The 21,476-nt window shown below is 41.5% G+C and overlaps 1 protein-coding gene across 1 annotated transcript in view; it reads left to right on the top strand.

Moving 5' to 3' along the window:
- myo5b (myosin VB) overlaps positions 1–21,476 on the top strand; it is a 74,891-nt gene that overhangs the window by 5,782 nt on the left and 47,633 nt on the right. Inside the window, exons 2-4 of the mRNA XM_063011057.1 lie at positions 15,665–15,775; positions 18,190–18,361; positions 20,913–21,057. Coding sequence (XP_062867127.1) covers positions 15,665–15,775; positions 18,190–18,361; positions 20,913–21,057 — 428 coding nt within the window. The remainder of the gene's footprint in view (positions 1–15,664; positions 15,776–18,189; positions 18,362–20,912; positions 21,058–21,476) is intronic.

Raw genomic sequence — 21,476 nt, forward strand, 5'->3', positions numbered from 1 at the left:
AGTAAGTTAAGTAAGTTAAGTAAGTTAAGTAAAGTAAGTTAAGTAAAGTAAGTTAAGTAAAGTAAGTTAAGTAAAGTAAGTTAAGTAAGTTAAGTAAGTTAAGTAAAGTAAGTTAAGTAAGTAAGTAAAGTAAGTAAAGTAAAGCACTCTTAAAACAACTTACGTTGACCAAAGTGCTGTACAAGGTTAAGGTCAGAGCTGAGTTGCTTTTACCCTTTAAATAAATTATTAATATTCAGCATTTAGTAACATTTTTATTAATGATGTATTATTATTTAATAATCTCACTAAAAGTGATTAATTCATCTAGATATGGTTAAACGTCTTGTAGTAGCCATTTCTCTACAGTTCCAGCATTTTATTCATACTTGGCAAGTGAAAATAACCCAACATGTTTAAATGAGTTAGTTAGTAATCATGATTTCTAACACCAGATTAAAGTCGGAGCATAATATGTAAACATTACAGCGTTAGGGTAAAACATTAGAACGTTGTCTCTCCGCTGAAGTGCACAACGTTTTCCATTATAACTGCTTAATCTTAGTCGACTGCATGACGTAAGAAAAGCATTTTACAGCTTAGGTCACAGAGTGTAAGGTTTGTGATTTCATTTGGAGGTCATTTCGTTATTCTTATCTAGACTGTTCGACGTCACTGTTTTATATCACTGACTGCTGCTCTACTTAACATTTACCCTAATGAGATCCAATTTTCACAGGGTATAACTCAATCATGCTTATACAGTACAGTCACTTGCAAGCTAAACTGAATAAACAGCAGTTAAAAATATCAGAAATGTGAAATAAAGCCACTAGGAAGGTGAAGTTATTCATTTGTCAAGTATTTGTCAACTCCTTAGTATTAGGGATGCCAATGATTAAAGGGTAATGCAGGTAATGCGGTAAGCAGGTGGCAGCTCTGTAATGAACAGTGAAAGTATTTAAATCCAAATTACAAATTGAAGCCGTGTTGTTTCAGTATGGAGCCTGACTGCATGTTAAACTCTGCATGTGCGTGAATGGAGCACACGGACTAGAAATAAATGACATGAAATCTGTCCAAACATAGGTGTCCAGGCAATGACATACCTTGGAAACTGAAAGGACCAGGTAGTACACACTAGAACCCCAACTTCGCAGGACTTGTCTTACCTCCCCCCAGCATTATCAGACACCTGGTTACTAAATGCCAAGCTATCTTTAACTTTAAAATCTTTAAATGAGACAAGGCAGAAATAGTCCTCAGACTTAATAATAGGTCGTTGTACAGTAATAGAGAGTGGAAACAAAACAAAAAAACAAACAGAAGTGTGTGAGGATAGGTTAGAAATATAAGTTCAAGAAGTAAAATGAAAATGTTGTGAGAAGAGATGGGTCTTTAGAGACAACCTAAAAACAGAAAGAGAAGAAATAGAGCGAAGAGTCGAGGGCTGAAGGATCTGCCGCCCATAGTGGACATCCTAAATCGAGGAACAGAAAGCTGATTTGTGTCTGACGACCTTAGTCTGCGTGATGGTGTGCGACGTGTGAGAAGTTTAGTAAGATAGGCGGGGGCGAGACCATGAAGTGCTTTAAAAGTGAGGACCAGAATTTTATATTTAATACGGACTTCTTGCAATCACAAAAATGAAAATACAAAAAAAACAAAAACAAAGAATATAAAATCTAAGGACGCTATAATGGTTCTAGAAGCACTAAAACAATGACCTGATATAACAAAGTGACAACGGGCTAAGTGGGTAGCACTGTCGCCTCACAGCAAGAAGGTCCTGGGTTCGATCTGTGTGGAGTTTGCATGTTCTCCCCGTGTTTGCATGGGTTTCCTCCGGGTTCTCCGGTTTCCTCCCACAATCAAAAGTCATGCAAGCGAGGTGAATCGAAGACACTGAATTGTCCAAGACTGTGTTCGATATAAACTTGTGAACTGATGAATCTTGTGTAATGAGTAACTACCGTTCCTGTCATGAATGTAACCAAAGTGTAAAACATGACGTTAAAATCCTAATAAACAAACAAACAAACAAATGGTACATGCTGTTAAACACTAAAACTAAAAAGCTTCTGTGTATCGTCTTCTAATGACTACTAATGACTAATGTTGTCAGGAAGCATTTTAATATACCCACTTCTTTATCAATTATGATTAGCATGTTTAGTTAGAACTTGTAATGAACTGTTTGTTACTTAATCTATATTCTGAACCTGTGTATTAAATACAGTGTAGAGACGTGTTGATACGAAGCTCAGTGATGTGTTTTATATGTTGATGTGACACTGTTAGCTCTTGGGTTATCGGTTTACCATTGGCTAATGACGGTCAGTAATCTGTGGCAGAATTTGCATCCCTGTTTAATACATTTATTAATTCTAGATTTGTTAATAATTCTTAATTGAATGTTTAAACAGCTGTTCTTGGTCTCGTGTGATTTGCAATTACTTATGCATTATGTTAGACTTCAAATACAGAACTTGGGGGCACCCGAGACCCAAGAACAATGATTTCACTCATAAAGGTTCTTCTACATGTCCGATTTTTCAAAACTCCATAATTTGCGAGTAAAGTCCCATGTGTAGTGCACGTGCCATTGCTGAAATAATCACCCCCAGCTGAGTGGTTAAAAAAGACCCTTATGCAAAGCCAGAAGCTGAAAAACAAGTCGTGCGAGTCCAGAGGGAGTCAGGTGTGTATGTACACACTCTCCTTCCCCACCGAGGCCGGTCCCACGCTCCTCTCAGGTCCCCTGTACACACCGTGCCAAAAACAAACTGCGCTTTAGCTGCCTTTAATCAGCACGCATTTTAATAAAGCGCTCCCCCTATACGCCTGGCACTTAGGACGTGTTGTAGCAGTGACTTGGCACGTTTCAAAATGAAGCAAGTGCAAGTGGTTTGTCGTTTTGTTATGTAAATCTCAGGGAGCTTTGTGCGCACATTGTGAGCTTTGTTTAGATCAGTGTTTAGCTATATAAGCAGTAAACCAAAATCAGCTCAAACATAAGAAGAGAAAATAATATTAATATTAGTGGTGAAGTTAGAGTTTCCTGTTTTGTGGACACTTGTAAGAACTCCTTGTGCTTCAGGTTGTCCTCGCAGAATCACGTCAACACCAAGGGCGATGGAAATACTGGAGGTGTGGCTCACACTCCTCGGCTTTCGGCTGTTAGCGTTGCCAGTTTAATTTACCCACGAATCAGCATTACTGGTCGGTTAACTGTATACCGATACGCTTACAAGCATCTCAGTTAAGTATAAAACACACATGTGGAATTGCAACGTGTTTGCAAACAATCAACAGGTGCATTTGCGCTGTGGGTGAGTTCGGGGTGAGTTCGGGGTGAGTTACAGATCAGCGCTTGTACTCTGTAGAGATCTGTAGCTCAGCTCTCACTTTAATTCAGTGTACTTGTGTACAGATATTTTACAGATATATATGAAAAAGACCACACTGAAGGTTTTCTCAGAAAAAAGATTAAGCAAGGCCAGGAAAATAAATAAGCAAATATACATGAGCCGTTTGTTTATTTTATTTATTTTTTTATTAATATAAAAAATAGGGATGCATCGATACCATTTTTTCCCCAACCGAGTACAAGTACATGTATTTTAGTACTCGCCGATACCGATACCGATACCTATTTAGAATGATGCAATCTGGAGCATTATGGAATAGTGTAGTTTTTAGTGTAAAATAGCTTTATAAGGTAAGCGAGTCACACAGAATGTTCTGTAGTAGTTGGTGTTTATTTACAACCGCATCATTTATTATAACAGTAAACACGGAGAGATGACTGAGAAAAGAAGCTTAAAATGAGTCGACTCCTGAATCACTGGTATCGACACTGTGAACAGAGTATTGAACACAAACACGTCCTATAACGGCGGTCGCTGCTTTTGTAACCGGTTATCTTCACTGTTAGCTCTATTTTGAAGTGTTGTTTTTTTTTTCAAACGGAACTAAATAACATTAAACGTGCGTGTGAGCGTGGTCAGTGAGAATAATTCAATCTGTCTCCCGTGGGTGAAAATCCCTGCGTTAACGCAGCAACGTGCACTAGGCACAAGGTATCGGATGTTTAGTATCGGAGCCTCGTTTGCGAGTACGAGTACGAGTTAATGAGCGCGGTATCGGGCCAATACCCGATACCAGTATCCGTACTCATGCATCTCTAATAAAAAATAATGCTATAAATAAGGTCAGCATTGAGATAAAAACCTCTTTATAAAGTAGTGTTTAATGGTGGTGTGGCACGGTGGCAAGGTGGGTAGCGCTGTCGCCTCACAGCAAGAAGGTCCTGGGTTCGATCCCCAGGCGGGACGGTCCGGGTCCATTCTGTGCGGAGTTGGCATGTTCTCCCCGTGTCTGCCTGGGTTTCCTCCGTGAGCTCCGGTTTCCTCTCACAGTCCAAAACATGCAGTCAGGTTAATGTGTGTGTGTGTGTGTGTGTGTGTGTGTGTGTCTGCCCTGCGATGGACTGGCGCCCCCTCCAGAGTGTTACTGTGTGAATTGCGCCCACTGAAAAGCTGGGATAGGCTCGAGCAGACCCCCCTTCCCTGGGCCTGGGAGTCACAGCAGTACGGTACACTAGCCCACTACTGCTACCATCCAGGAATTCAGGGTTCAAGACTCAGCGGTGTTATTAGCCGGTCAGGCGTCTGCACAGACTTCATTGGGGGCAGAGGGGAGAAACAGTCTAGCCAATATTTTTATCTTATTTTTTTTTAGTTTTAGACCTTAATATTTAAGACTTAACAATTGAGACCAGACTGTGACAGCAAATGTTCTAGTTTTTCTTTTTTTACCAAGGGATTGCACAGAAAAGGCATTAAGGGCATTAATTCATTCATTCGTTCATTCATTCATTCATTCACGTGTCCTTATGACTGAATGTCACTGTAACCTCACCAAAAGGTTTCTACAGGATACCTGAGTTGTTCAATCTGTTTAAAAGCGAAGAGCTCACTTGTAGTTGACGTACAGGGCATCCAGAGAGCAGCAGCTTTACCTGACTATGTTATCCAGGGCCCAATCTGCACTCTGTACACGCGCGTCAGGTTGTGGGATCAGATTTCAACACATTTAAGCCGGTTGTTCCTGGGCAGTGGCATGACTGAAGATCACAGATAGGTTCCTAATGGACACGCCCTTGCTCTCTTTGAACCTGACGTTTATTGTCGGTGTGCTCACACAGTTCTGGGTGTAGCTGGAGTGCGCTCTGACTTATTCCCACCCTCGATTACCTGTGTGCAGATTTCATCAAAGCCAGCAGGTAAATTAGAGCAGCGCACCTTTATTCCGTCCTGCCCTCGCCCGGTATTACTGCTGTGTTTATATCACACACTGCTACATGCAGGACCTTACCATGAGTACACCTCATTTTGCTTATATACGTAAGATTGCTTTAATACTTATGATCACAATCACAGACTCATGCAGACTGAGAAACCACAGAAAGCCAGTAGAACCAGTTTTAACTGTTTTAATGGATGACCTACCTTCAACCACAGCAATATTTACCACTGTCCTTCATTATGCTGCGTTAGGAATCCACAATAGCCTTTGTTGTATCTAGAATAAGGAATTGTGTGAAAGGAATTCTTTTAGTATCTGGTGTTGGCCAAAGGTGACTCGGTTCTTTTCGTTAAGATTTGTACATTTAAATACTTCTTTTATGTTTTGTAATTTTTGAAACGCTGCAGCCGTCAGTTTGCTTATAACTACTCTAACACTGGACCTCTGTCCTGCGGTTTTATTACAGCGAGAGTTTACATGTGAAAACATTTTTTATACAAAGGTTACAGTTTCATCACTGAATACTAGCAAGAAAAGGGCAATTAAATACAAAAAATACAGTGTATCACAAAAGTGAGTACACCCCTCACATTTCTGCAAATATTTTATTATATCTTTTCATGGGACAACACTATAGAAATAAAACTTGGATATAACTTAGAGTAGTCAGTGTACAACTTGTATAGCAGTGTAGATTTACTGTCTTCTGAAAATAACTCAACACACAGCCATTAATGTCTAAATGGCTGGCAACATAAGTGAGTACACCCCACAGTGAACATGTCCAAATTGTGCCCAAAGTGTCAATATTTTGTGTGACCACCATTATTATCCAGCACTGCCTTAACCCTCCTGGGCATGGAATTCACCAGAGCTGCACAGGTTGCTACTGGAATCCTCTTCCACTCCTCCATGATGACATCACGGAGCTGGTGGATGTTAGACACCTTGAACTCCTCCACCTTCCACTTGAGGATGTGCCACAGGTGCTCAATTGGGTTTAGTCCATCACCTTTACCTTCAGCTTCCTCAGCAAGGCAGTTGTCATCTTGGAGGTTGTGTTTGGGGTCGTTATCCTGTTGGAAAACTGCCATGAGGCCCAGTTTTCGAAAGGAGGGGATCATGCTCTGTTTCAGAATGTCACAGTACATGTTGGAATTCATGTTTCCCTCAGTGAACTGCAGCTCCCCAGTGCCAGCAACACTCATGCAGCCCAAGACCATGATGCTACCACCACCATGCTTGACTGTAGGCAAGATACAGTTGTCTTGGTACTTCTCACCAGGGCGCCGCCAAACATGCTGGACACCATCTGAGCCAAACAAGTTTATCTTGGTCTCGTCAGACCACAGGGCATTCCAGTAATCCATGTTCTTGGACTGCTTGTCTTCAGCAAACTGTTTGTGGGCTTTCTTGTGCGTCAGCTTCCTTCTGGGATGACGACCATGCAGACCGAGTTGATGCAGTGTGCGGTGTATGGTCTGAGCACTGACAGGCTGACCTCCCACGTCTTCAACCTCTGCAGCAATGCTGGCAGCACTCATGTGTCTATTTTTGAAAGCCAACCTCTGGATATGACGCCGAACACGTGGACTCAACTTCTTTGGTCGACCCTGGCGAAGCCTGTTCCGAGTGGAACCTGTCCTGGAAAACCGCTGTATGACCTTGGCCACCATGCTGTAGCTCAGTTTCAGGGTGTTAGCAATCTTCTTATAGCCCAGGCCATCTTTGTGAAGAGCAACAATTCTATTTCTCACATCCTCAGAGAGTTCTTTGCCATGAGGTGCCATGTTGAATATCCAGTGGCCAGTATAAGAGAATTGTACCCAAAACACCAAATTTAACAGCCCTGCTCCCCATTTACACCTGGGACCTTGACACATGACACCAGGGAGGGACAACGACACATTTGGGCACAATTTGGACATGTTCACTGTGGGGTGTACTCACTTATGTTGCCAGCTATTTAGACATTAATGGCTGTGTGTTGAGTTATTTTCAGAAGACAGTAAATCTACACTGCTATACAAGCTGTACACTGACTACTCTAAGTTATATCCAAGTTTCATGTCTATAGTGTTGTCCCATGAAAAGATATAATGAAATATTTGCAGAAATGTGAGGGGTGTACTCACTTTTGTGATACACTGTATATATAAACACAAATATCTGCGTGTATCTGAGCATTTTTAGTGCTGTCCACTAGAGATGGGACGATCGATCGGCTACGAATCGGTATCGGCCGATTTTTAATCAAAATATGCTATCGGCGATCGGCCGAAATTTCCTAAAAGTAGCCGATCCGATCGTGTGATATATAAAGATCACGTTAAGTTAACAGCTCAGTGGATTGATCCAGACGCCAACCATCACATCACCATTCATCAACCATCGTACAGAAACCACAGTGAAAGCTCTTCATGACCTAAAATAACATCGTTAACGTTGTGCATCATACATACGATGTAATTTTGTTGATTGTAATATTTACTTTAAAAAGATAATTCAACCCGGTCACATCTGAGTCGATTCTATCAGCACGTTATATAAACTCCTGGTTCACTTTGGTAAATCGTAAGCGGTTCTTACTTGTGATGTAGATGAGAACAGAAAACGTTACAGAGCCAATCAGAGGCAAAAGTTTATTCATTACCAAATTCCTTAGTTCAGGATCATCTGCTGAACTTTTAGCTCCTTAGACGGAACGAGTCTGACTCGGTTACAGATCTGTGGTAATAGCAGTTTAATGAAGCTTTTTAATGAAGCTTTTTAATGTAAGAGAGTCACACAGAATGTTCTGTAGTATCTGGTGTTTATTTAAAACCACGACATTTAATTAATAACAGTAAACACGGAGAGATAACCGAGAAGAGAAACTTACGCTTCACATAAAACGAATCGACTCATGAATCAATGAATCACTTATAGCGATACTGTGAACAAAGCGTCTCTTCTAAAGGCACAAACACACACGCGCGCGCTGCTCCGGTTTATCTACACTGTGAGGCTCTTTTTAAGTTTATTTATTTTTTTTACTGCTAAACCTCCACCACACCCACCCCCCCGATCGGAATCGGCTATCGGCCGATGTCCCTGAAAGTAGATCGGAGATCGGAATCGGTGCCAAAAACCCCGATCGGTACATCTCTACTGTCCACTGTTACACCATGATGCTAACAGGACTAAATTCAATACTAATATGTATTACTGAACAGTATGGCACTGCAATAAAATGCAACAGCTCACTACTACTATGATCCGGGGTTTAAATCTCAGCAGTGCTACCGGCCAGACGGGCATCTACAGACATGATTGGCTGTGGTAAATAACCTAGCTATTTAGAGGTACACACCTAAGTGCACTCTCAGTGCTGGTCCCAACAGCCAGAAGAAAAACTCAGTGTAGTTAGGTGAGTATTTTTTTCCTCTTTCTACTGCTCCCGTTTTTAGGGGTCGCCAAAATGGATCGGAGAAAAAAACAATAGACAATACTATTTCTCTTTTTTTCTTTCTTTTTTGTTTTGTTTATGAATTTTCTCCCTTTTTAGCGCGTCCAGTTGCCCGATTGCGTCACGCTTCCTCTCCACCAATGCCGATCCCCGCTCTGATTGAGGAGAACGAAGCTAACCCACGCCCCCTCCGACACGTGGGCAGCAGCCGTATGCATCTCATCACCTACACTTTGACGAGTGCAATGCGGATCAGCACTGTGTACGGAGAGACACACCCTGAGAGCACTCTTTTCTCATGTCTGTGCAGGTGCCAAGTGCATAGTTGCACCAGTCATGGTAGAGAGACCGCCTCCGGCTTAGTCCCGCCCATATCTGAACAACAGGCCGATCGTTGTTCATGTGGCCGCTCAGCCTCAGCCGGCAGGCAGAGCTGAGACTCGATACGATGTATTCAAGATCCCAGCTCTGGTTCCAGCGTGTGTTTTTACCGCCGCGCCACCTGAGCGGCAACAATACTATTTCTATCCGGTCTTGGATTAAAGGCACATCTGCTCCCTCTCTTGAGAAATTTCTCCTCCAAATGTTTTGATTTTATTGTTGAACTAATTGGTTAAGAAGGAGCCCTTTGTTCATTTTGAGTTAAATGTGGGACAAGACCCCAGTACAAGACTTTAGGACTGCTACAGAACTCACAAGCTTAAAATTATGAAGTGGAATTTTTTTTAACATTGCATTTAAACTTCCATGATGTTCCCTGCATTTCTTAGGGCTAAAGTAGTGTACAACTCGAACATGATGCTGAATTATATAAAAATAGCCTCATCTAACATTCATATGTTAATATATGATAAAAAAAAATTAAATATTTTTTCAGGAAAGGGTTACTGTGCATGACATCAAACAAGTGAAATTCTTGCACTAACTGCAGCTGTAAATAAAATGATTTATGGTCATTTCTTCCAGGCTGCTATGAGGTTTTCAGAGTGTGTTTTACAAATCAAATGAGCTGATGTTGTCACTGTGGATCATTTGCGTATGACATGGTCTATTATGCCGCGCAGCATATGAAGTAAGCAAGCCCAACAAACCTGGATTGTTTTAATATAGAGTTCTTCTAATAAACTACAAAAATACCTGAAATAAAATAAATCTATCAGCAGTTGGGATTATTTTAATAAAACACCTATAAATGCTTTAAATTTATTAAAACAGCTAACACACGTAGAATTTAAATATTACAGTTAGTACTAATTATAATACTGTTTTATCTAACAAGTTCATTAGTTAATCAACAACAGCTGCGTGTGTATAGATCTGTTTTTTTTCTTTCCCAAATGCTGTTTTGATTCTTGTTTATACAAGGTTGGAAAAATAGCCATAGTCTTGTACAACAGTGGTCCCCAACCACCAGTCTAGCCGACCGGTACCGGTCCGTGGGTCATTTATTACCGGGCCGCACAGAGATAATAAATATTTATCGATCGCTACATCAGCAATAAAAACACTACTTTTTTTACTGGTGTTATTGTCTCCAATCACCCCTAGGTGGGAGCAGCGTCTCGTTCATTTGAGAGTAGAAATTATATCTTATACGAAACCGGTCCATGGTGCAGAAAAGGTTGAGGACCGCTGGTCTACAAAACTGGCTTGTAAAACGTTTAGTTGTCTGTTTTTTTATATAATATAAATAAACCATTTGGACACCGGACTACAAGCTTGTTGGACATCCCTTTATAAATCCTGAGCATTGACATGGGGTTCCTTTTTTAAATGTTTTCATTCATTTTAAGATGCGATTCCACAAGAGTAGTGGCAACTATTCCTGCTGCCCCTGGGAATAATGACCCCTCAACTGTGGAAGCTGTAACACCGAAGTGTTTGTACACACAGATAACTCACTCATTTACATTTACATTTTAAGCATTTAGCAGACGCTTTTATCCAAAGCGACTTACACAATGAGCTGAACACGATGAGCAATTGAGGGTTAAGGGCCTTGCTCAGGGACCCAACAGTGGCAACTTGGTGGTGGCGGGGCTTGAACCGGCAACCTTCTGTTTACTAGTCCAGTACCTTAACCACTGAGCTATCACTGAGCATGATACACACGGCAAACTAAACCAGCTGGATGATTTACACGGTGTCGAGTTCTTTTAGTGAAGGACAATTTTAAAAGAGATCATGTGCCGCTTCTGTGTCTGAACATTTAAGAACTATCCTCATACACCGTCCTCGGTTTTGGGATCTTGTGTGATCTTGTTTGTGTGTTTACATCACGGTGTCCATGCCGTGGCCAGTACCTGTGAATTTCTAAAGCATGTTGGTTTACTAGCTTATTAGTGCTACTGGAATTAACACTAGTTACTATTGTTAGCTCTGTTTGCTCTGTAAGTGCTGCAGGCTTCATTCCAAATTTGTCACTCATGCTAATATCCGAACACAACAAAATGCTAATATTATCATCACCATGCTAACTAAACAGTGCTATCAGCCCGTTTTATCTAGCGGTGTAAGCACACATTTATGCCATTACTAGCAAAACACTCGTGCTGCCAAGTTAACATAAACTTTAATGAATGCATATGACATGTTTTATTCAGATGAGCCACATATAAATTGTTTTATACAGTTATAAATGTATACACCGATAATGCATAACATTATGACCACCTTCCTAATATTGTGTTGGTCCCCCGTTGGACGGGTCAGCATGGGCACCCTGACTGGTCTGCGGCTGTGCAGCCCCATACACAACAAACTGTGATGCTGCACTGTGTATTCTGACACCTTTCTATCAGAACCAGCATGAACTTCTTCAGCAGTTTGAGCTACAGTAGCTCGTCTGTTGGATCGGACCTTACAGCCCAGCCTTCGCTCCCCACGTTCATCAATGAGCCTTGGCCGCCCATGAACCTGTCGCCGGTTTAACACTGTTCCTTCCTTGGAGCACTTTTGATAGATACTGACCACTGCAGACCGGGAACACCACACAAGAGCTGCAGTTTTGGAGATGCTCTGACCCAGTCGTCTAGCCATCACAATCTGGTTCTCACGCTCAGTGCTCATAATGTTATGCCTGGTCGGTGTAAGTATCTGTATAGGTCTTTTTATTTTTTGAAAGAAATATGTTGCTTATCTTTGCTTAATCGATGTGATGTGTCACCACCCCACATTACCCTAAATAACTTTATTAAAAACCTGAAGTCATCAGTCTGGACGACGTGTTGGAAGTGAGCACAGAGTATTTGCTTTATCTGGTTCATAATAGGATGAAATTTAAAATCTAAAACCCATCACAGAGCTTTGTTTAGACAAACCTTTGTGCTTTATTATGCACAAAACAGTGATTTAAAAGTGAGGACGAATAAAGTCCATGCCTCTAAAGTGTGTTTTTTCATGACCAGATGGAGCTATTCAGCCTGCACACTAGGCATTTAACTTACTTAAAGTTTATCACTGGTGTACATGCATGCACTTTAGACCCTTTAGCAGTAGCTTACTACTGCAATGATCCAGGGTTCGAATTTAAAGAGGCATCTAAAGACATGGTTGGCTGTGGTAAAGAGGTGAGAGATTTTTTTTCACCTGCTCCTGTATTTATGGGTCGCCAAACAGCACCAGATAGCACAGCCTGCACACTAAGCATTTAGCTTACTTATAGTTTATAGTTGAGTGCTCTTTAGACCCTTTAGCAATGTGTTAAGCACCAGCGCTTTCAAAAGCACCAATTAATCCTTCAGTGGCCTGATAAAATAGCACACACATACACTCATGTTTATCTCCCACTCGCTTTACGCTGCCATCGGCTGCTTATCCTGAATAGCCCTGTGTTCAGGTAGTTCTGATATAATAAATCAATAGAGTCTCACTCACTTCACTCATCATAAAACATCACCTACCAGTTGTGCTTCCTCTGAAAAATGTGGCGGCACGGTGGCTCGGTGGGTAGCACTGTCGCCCCACAGCAAGAAGCTCCTGGGTTCGATTCCCAGGTGGGGCGGTCCGGGTCCTTTCTGTGTGGAGTTTGCATGTTCTCCCCGTGTCTTCGTGGGTTTCCTCCGGTTTCCTCCCACAGTCCAAAGACGTGCAAGTGAAATGAATTGGAGATACTAAATTGTCCATGACTGTTTGACATTAAACGTTTGACTTGAGCTGATGAATCTTGTGTAACCGGTAACTGTCTGTCCTGTCATGAATGTAACAAAAGTGTGTAAAACATGACGTTAAAATCCTAATAAATAAATAAATAAACCTTTGTGAAATGCACACCCAGCAAATCATACCTTTACCAGCTACACCTATAGACTCAAAAGCAACATGAGCTTATAGACGTGGTCAGTCATGTCCTACTGTAACACTGGGGCATGGAGTGTGTGTCTTTGTGTGTGTGTGTGTGTGTGTGTGTGTGTGTGCGAGGAGAGTGACTTTGATTAAAAAATGAATTAGTCCAATCATCTTTTTATTTTATTATGTTATTATAAGATGTGATGACAAACATGTGATGTACTAAAAATAGTTTTATTCATTCTATGTTTATGTTGAAAGGGAATTGGAAATGTCTCACACACCTCATTACGTTTTATTTGACTACTTATTTCCGCTCGTCGTCACCTCTTCCTCCTTGTGATTAACCTCTCAGGCTATGAAGTCACATAAACAAAGCGTGAGGGCAGCCGATACAACGATATCAGTCTGCATAGCTTATTCTCATTCATCCTATCCTGGTATAGACGAGCAGCAAGTAGGATGTACGTTAAATACATCAGATACAGGAGTGTGTTAAACATCTAGTTACAAAACCATGGATATTAGTGTGGAATTGCACATACCCCTCCCCCCCGCCACCACCACCTTTCTGGCTGTGCAGGCAACTGCAATTCCTTCATGCCACATTTATCAAACCATGTGTTTATTTATACACAGGTACAGTTATTTAGGGAAGGGAAGGAGCCTTCCCCAAACGGTTGGTCCAAAGACATGCAGTCAAGCCAATTGGTGTGACTACAAAGTGCCCTAAGTATATGTGTGTGTGTGTGTGTGTGTGTGTGTGTGTGTGTGTGTGAGTGAATGTGTTTCTGTCTGCCCTGTGATTCCCGGCGACCTGTCCAGAGTGTTTCATACTTTTCATCCAGTGAACTGGACCAGAATAAAGTGGAGCTGAAACAATCACCGAATTAATAAATTTTTTATTTTTTTGTGTGGGTGTGACTGAATCACCTGAGCTTAATAATGATGAGGAATGTCTAGATAATTTCGGCAAAACGTAATGAATTCACTGTAGGTGTGGACAGAATATCAAGAATACAAAGAGATAAATGCTGAAATGATTACAGTTAATCAAGGTTTTGCACAGGGCGCTCGGGCGGTGCTGCGGTGAAGTACAGTGGCCCACCAACAAGTACACAAGCCTAAAACCACAAAACAAATTCTTACACAAGACAATACAAGAACGGTTTTAACCTCACAGCTAGGGCTGGGCGATATATCGAGATTTTATAAAATATCGATATATTTTCATACGCGATATAAGATAAGACAATATCGCATATATCGATATAGATGTTGCGTTCCAGTTAGATCCGACAGTTCGTCTTTCTCTTCTCCCAGTTAGTCTCTGCACATGTTCACCTGCCCCGCCCCTCTCCCTCACTGCCCCGCCCCTCTCCCTCACTGCCCCGCCCCCCTCCCTCACTGCCCCGCCTCTCTCCCTCACTGAACACAACTCACCCCTCCCCACCGCTTCACCAGTAATTCCTGCAGGCAGCGGTAGCATGGAGACGGATAAAGACGTGACAGAAGCTATCGAAGAGGAGCTGCTTACTAAGAAGAAAAATAATGACTCTTTTTGGAATTATTTGGAGATGGTTCGAATTCAAAGTGTCAGATGAGCAGCAGAATAATGTATTCTGTAGAGAATGCCGAAAACAAGTCCAGATAAAAGGTTCCGGTTCCAGCTCCGTGTACCTTCATTCGTTTTCACTTCAAATCCCAAAGTTAAAAAACAAGAAAACGAGTCGTTATTCGTTTCAAAAACCAATACAAGCTCATGTACGCGCTGACATGCACGTATTTACTTCACATTAAGTGTTGAGAAAGTAATAATAACGTAGCGGCGCGTCTCCTGTTGTTCTGACTCTTGTGTTTGAGTACTCATGAATATTAATAAAAGTGCCTGTAAAAAAATTGGAACATGTAGCTTTGTCTCAGAAGTGTCTTTTTGTTATTACCTTATGGGATAAAAAAATATCGAGATATATATCGTATATCGCCGTTCAGCAAAAAATATCGAGATATTATTTTTGATCCATATCGCCCAGCCCTACTCACAGCCATGAAAATGAAAATATGTCCTGGGTTCGATCCCCAGGTGGGGCGGTCCGGGTCCTTTCTGTGTGGAGTTTGCATGTTCTCCCCGTGTCCACGTGGGTTTCTTCCGGGTGCTCCGGTTTCCTCCCACAGTCCAAAGACGTGCAAGTGAGGTGAATTGGAGACCGTTCCTGTCATGAATGTAACCAAAGTGTAAAACATGGCGTTAAAATCCTAATAAACAAATAAAAATAAAAGTATGAAATGGACCCACAATATAAAGACGAGATACAATAAGCAGATTTAAACATAATAACGATCCTGCCATAAAGTGACACCATGTGTTAAACATGGCGCTAAAATCCAAACAAACAAACAAAAAACATAGACGCACTACTGCTGAGAGCCGCAGACTCGGGGTTCGAATCTCACCAGTGCTGTCATGTGAGGGGGTTGGGGGGGTGTACCGTAATTGTTAATCCTGGATTGCTTTTATTACTCAAACACAAGTGCATTTAAAATGAATTAGGGAAAACATTGTTTATTTTTACACTGCTGTATGTATTTAAATGTTATAATGATGAGTGTGTAACATATTTGTACTTTGCTGTGTTTCAGTACACCCGGGTTTGGATCCCCGATCCAGAGGAGGTGTGGAAACCTGCTGAGATTATAAAAGACTACAAGTTAGGCGACTCTGTCCTGAACATTAAACTAGAAGATGAATCGGTAAGCAGAACCGTACCTCTTTAACTCCTTTCTAAAGCTTAATAGAAAAAAGTTCATCGTATTTCATAAGAAGCATAAACGTGAGCTGTGTGTAATATGAGGGTTTTCAGTATTCATCCATGGTTCAGCAGGACTTGTGTTATAATATTTGTGTCTTTATAACCATGTTTCGGTGGTTGGAGGTTCCAGGTTTTAATCATTTAATCAGGAACTGCTGTGGTATTGAGACTCGTGTCAGATAACAAGTAAAAATGTCGAGAGTAATACGAGTTAGGAGTGACGCTCAGTTCTGAGACCATCTAAATTTTTTATACACATAATTAACTCCTGTATTATTATGTTTTATTAAAATTACTATCAAGTCATTTTATGCTTAGGTTAAAAATATGGTAGGTACCGTATTTTCCGCACTATAAGGCGCACCTAAAAGCCTTAAATTTTCCCAAAAATCTGCCGTGCGCCTTATAATCCGGTGCGCCTTATGCGTGCACTGAGTTCCAAAATCTGTAAAAATGTTGTTGTGCGACTTTGGTAAGCGCTCCGCTTGATTGACTATCGCGGTGTTTCTCAACCTGTTTTCAGTCACGGCACCCTTTACTAGTGTTCAAAATCTTGAGTCACCCCAGTCTGAAATGTGTTAAGAAGCACTTACCCTCTGCATTCCTCCTCGCGCCACGCCCCCCCTCCCCTTGGTGAAACCAACACGCGGTTGTGTATGACGGGCGCTTCCAACAACCCCCCCCCCCTTTGCGAGCCAACGCGTACGACTCGGTTCCTGTTATTCAGTTCGGGTCTTTCGCAAACGACTCATCGCTGTACACGGCAGACGCGACCCACGTTTATTTCTTTAAATAACATCAGAATGTTTTTGACGGCACCCCTGATGAAGCCAGACGGCACCCCGGTTGAGAATGGCTGGTCTATCGGACCATTTCCCGCTGACACAGGGACGTAATACGTACACTACGTACGCTGGCAGCGATAAACCAATCAGAGAACATTACGTAATACGTACAGTACGTACGCTTACCTCCGCCACGCCTCCGGTAGGTATCCTTTTTTTGTAGACCGTATGTTTTAGCGCCTTATAATGCGTCTTATTTACGGGTTAAGTACAGAAATAGATCCCGTAATTGAGACTGCGCCTTATAACCCGGTGCGCCTTATGGTGCGGAAAATACGGTAGTTGAGAATTCCATTTCAACGTACACTATAGAGCCAAAAGTATTTGGGCACCTGATCATAAGCTTGTTGGACATTCTATTTAAAAAACATATGACCTCTATGTCATCTTTTTTGGCTCAGTGGCTTAGTGGGTAGCACTGTCACACTTCTCACAGCGAGAAGGTCCTGGGTTCGATCCCCAGGCGGGGCGGTCCGGGTCCTTTCTGTGTGGAGTTTGCATGTTCTCCCCGTGTCTACATGGGTTTCCTCCGGACGCTCCGGTTTCCTCCCACAGTCCAAAGACGTGCAGTCAGGTGAAATGGAGACACTGAATTGTCCATGACTGTGTTCGATATAACCTTGTGACCTGATGAGTCTTGTGTAATGAGTAACTACCGTTCCTGTCATGAATGTAACCAAAGTGTAAAACATGACGTTAAAATCCTAATAAACAAACAAACAAACAAACAAACACAATTAATTTGGGCACCTGACCATGAGCTTGTTGGACATTCTATTTAAAAAACATATGATAATATGAGTGACCTTTATTTATCGTTATCTTTTTCAGCTATAATAGCAGCCACACAGCAAGAAGGTCCTGGGTTCGATCCCCAGGTGGGGCGGTCCGGGTCCTTTCTGTGTGGAGTTTGCATGTTCTCCCCGTATCTGCATGGATTTCCTCCAGGAGCTGCGGTTTCCTCTCACAGTCCAAAAACATGCAAGTGAAGTGAATTGGAGATACAAAATTGTCTGTGATTGTGTTTGACCATCGTTTCCGTCATAAATGTAACCAAAGTGTGTAAAACAAGAATAACAGCCGTACATTTCTCACAAGATCTTGAAGTATGTCTGTGGGAACTTGGTGTTCGTTTGTTTGTTTATTAGGATATAATATAAGATTCATCAGATCACAAGTTTATATTGAACACAGTCATGGACAATTTAGTGTCTCCAATTCATCTCACTTGCATGTTTTTGGACTGTGGGAGAAAACAGCCGGAGGAAACCCACCTGGACACGGGAAGAACATGCAAACTTCACACAGAAAGGACCCGGACCGCCCCACCTGGGGATCGAACCCAGGACCGTCAAAAGAGCATTTGCATGGCTGGACATTGATTTTATAGCTGTTTAGTGTGGCTGAGGTCAGGACTCTGTGCTGGTCACTGGAGTTTCTTGAGGAAAAGTAGGAAAATTTAAACTTGATACTCGATCGTCTCCCGTTGACTCCTGCTTTGTTTCTTTAGACGTTAGCATATCCAGTCGGTCCCAAGGACAATCCGCTCCCATTCCTGAGGAACCCTGATATTTTAGTGGGAGAAAATGATCTCACAGCCCTCAGCTACCTGCACGAACCTGCCGTCCTGCACAACCTCAAAGTCCGTTTCATCGAGTCCAACCACATTTACACCTACTGTGGTAAGTTTCTCACGTCTGATACAACTAAATCTCTCTCAGTGTTTCTGCTCTGGTTACAGCTGGTTACTGTTGAGGTGGTGATGATGATGTGTGAGGTGGTTTATCATCACTGGGGAATCTTTACTCACATTCTTGGCCGTCTCAATTCTCTCCATAGCAGCAAACCGTAAACTGTGTTCAGTTGTAATTCGGAGGGTACAGGGTGAAGGTGAACGAGGCTCGTGTCGTCCACTCTGCTCATTATCTCGTCTAGTCAGTGTCTTCATTGCTGTGTTCATCTCCTTGACAACATGAAGTTTTTTCTTAAAGGAACACGACTAGTTTTACATTGTTTGTGTGATAAAGTGGATGTTTTAACCTCAAGTTGGGTAATAACTGAGATCATTCTGTTTATTGTTAGAGTGCAGTAATGTATGAGTGCTTCATATTTCAATAGTTTTAAGTCTGAATTGTTTCCTTTCAAAGGAGGTCAAGGGTTGATTCTTTCTGCTGTTGCTAAATTGGTACACGTTGGCATACCTTTGACGTCACTTTCTATCACAGAATCAACATCCTGTCTACTGTTCAACAGCATAAAGTCCATAATGAGGCGTCTTTATGGTCTTAATCTTCTAATTATTACTCTTATTTTTGTAAATCGAATGATGCCAAAGGTGGGACAGTAGGAAGAATGTGAATAAAAATGAACAGCAGGGATTTTTTGTGTGTGTAAATATTAGGGATGTAACGATTCACCACAATACAGTTAATAACCGATTAAAAAATCCCACGATTCAAATCGATTTCACATGTACAGTGCATCGATATTCACTTTAAACAGCAGAGGGCGCTGGCGCTATACACCGCGCCTTGATGACGTCACTGGCGCCATACGCCTGGTTGCCAAATTCGGGGTTTTTCAGCCAAATTGGGCTTAATTCAAAACTGTTTTGCATAGTTTGTGCCTACCTCAGAAATAAAAGGGCGTTTATTATTTAGATAAATAAAAGATAATCACAAATACAGTATTTTATTTTCTTTTTTTTAAGAGAAATAATAAAAGGGAATTTTGTCATCATTTGTCTTCAGTTTAAAAAAAAAATCGGGAAAAAATCGTATCGTGAACCCAGTATCGTGAATCGTTACATCCCTAGTAAATATACAGTTGCAGTGAGAAATATTCAGTATTTTACTAAGCTAGATTTCACTTTAAATTAAAGCAGTTAAATATGGCATGGAATGAACGTTTTTATGTAGGACATAAAGTTGGGTTACAACATGATGCACTGTCGCCTCACAGCAAGAAGGCCCTTGGTTCGATCCCCAGGTGGGGCGGTCCGGGTCCTTTCTGTGTGGAGTTTGCATGTTCTCCCCGTGTCTGCGTGGGTTTCCTCCGGGGGCTCCGGTTTCCTCCCACAGCCCACAGTGCAAGTGAGGTGAATTGGAGATAATAAATTGTCCATGACTGTATTCGATATAACCTTGTGAACTGATGAATCTTGTGTAAGATTCCTGTCATGAATGTAACCAAAGTGTAAAACATGACGTTAAAATCCTAATAAACAAACAATACGTGATTAAACCACTGGGACTGATTGGGCTTCCGCTGTGATGTGTTGTATAAACACCACCCAGAGATTCAAGTGTTCAAAGAGTGCAACCATGATGAAAATTACCTGCTGATAAAGGAGATAATTTCAGTGCATCAAAAGGGCAGTGGTTATGAGAAGATATTCAAGACCTTGAACATTCCTACTAACACCATTGGGAGTATTTTTTCCGGAAGTAAACCTGTCTGGCTGTAGGAGAAAGTCCAGTTCTTTTATCTAGAGGCCAAATGGGAATCACGAGACTGACATCATGGACAGTGTCCAGATTTAAATCCTACAGAGAATCGTTGGTGGGATTAAAAAAATAAGCAGTTACAACACAAAGCTTGTGCAATGGGCAAAAAAATTCCTTAAAGAGGTGTCCGAAGTGTCCGAAGTGTATAAGCACTTACCAGAAGGGCTTATTAGAGGTTACCAAGGCAAAAGGATGTTCTAAGTGTTTTATTCATAATGCACCACACATTTTTAGGTCTGGAGTGCAGGCAGGCCAGTCTAGTGCCCTTTTACTGTTAAATAACACTGTGATATTCATTACAGAATCATATTCAGGAATATTCATGTTTGTTACAAAATCATTTCTGTTTTTAATGTGTCAATTGGGGCTTTCAGTATTGGTTTTCAGACTTGCCCTTTGTCATAATGTTCCGGAGTGTGGATAGTAAAATTCCTAAATCCCTTGAAATTGTGCTTTGAGAAATATAGAAATATAAATATCAAACACTCTTTTGTCGTCTGTCAAGCAGTGAACCTCGACCCATCTTGAATTGTGCTTTGTTCTCAGAGAACACCTGAGCTATTATACTGTAGAACAGGGGAGTTGTCTACATATGATTAGTTTAATTAAGAATATTTAAACTGCACGAACTCGTGACCTTTACAGCTCTAGGACACAATTTGGGTTTTAAAACAATCTAATAATTAAACAATGTTTTTCACAGTTTTTTTTTCTTTTTCACCTTTAGGTATCGTACTGGTGGCGATTAATCCATACGAGCAGTTACCCATCTATGGCGAGGAGGTCATCAATGCCTACAGCGGGCAAAACATGGGTGATATGGACCCGCATATATTTGCTGTGGCAGAGGAGGCTTATAAGCAGATGGGCAGGTAAATGCTGATGTATGGTAGCACAGTATTAAATACTTCGTTACTATAATTAAATATATTTGGTCTGATGCTCTAATACAGAATTTATAGAGATTTTCAGACCTGTGTGGATGAGTTTGAAAACTGTCAGGTTCATGTTGCAAATAGAGAAGCACTGATCTGTGAGGCACAGGTAGATACTTGGGAACAAATGAACAGAAATAATCAGCAGCTTTGCTATTAACTCCTTTAAACTAAATAGCTTCTTTAATAGTTACAGCATCCGGCAATGCCAGGTTCACACTACACGACTTTCACAGTGGTCGGGTCGCTGTACAGTTCACACTACACGACTGGATCTCTTGTAATCGGGAGTCTTTCAGGTCGGTGTGGCTTTCACACTACACGAATGATGGGCGATAGGGGTCACACACTCGCAG

Source organism: Trichomycterus rosablanca, chromosome 16 (assembly GCF_030014385.1).
Source record: "Trichomycterus rosablanca isolate fTriRos1 chromosome 16, fTriRos1.hap1, whole genome shotgun sequence".
NCBI classification, from domain to species: Eukaryota; Metazoa; Chordata; class Actinopteri; order Siluriformes; family Trichomycteridae; genus Trichomycterus; species Trichomycterus rosablanca.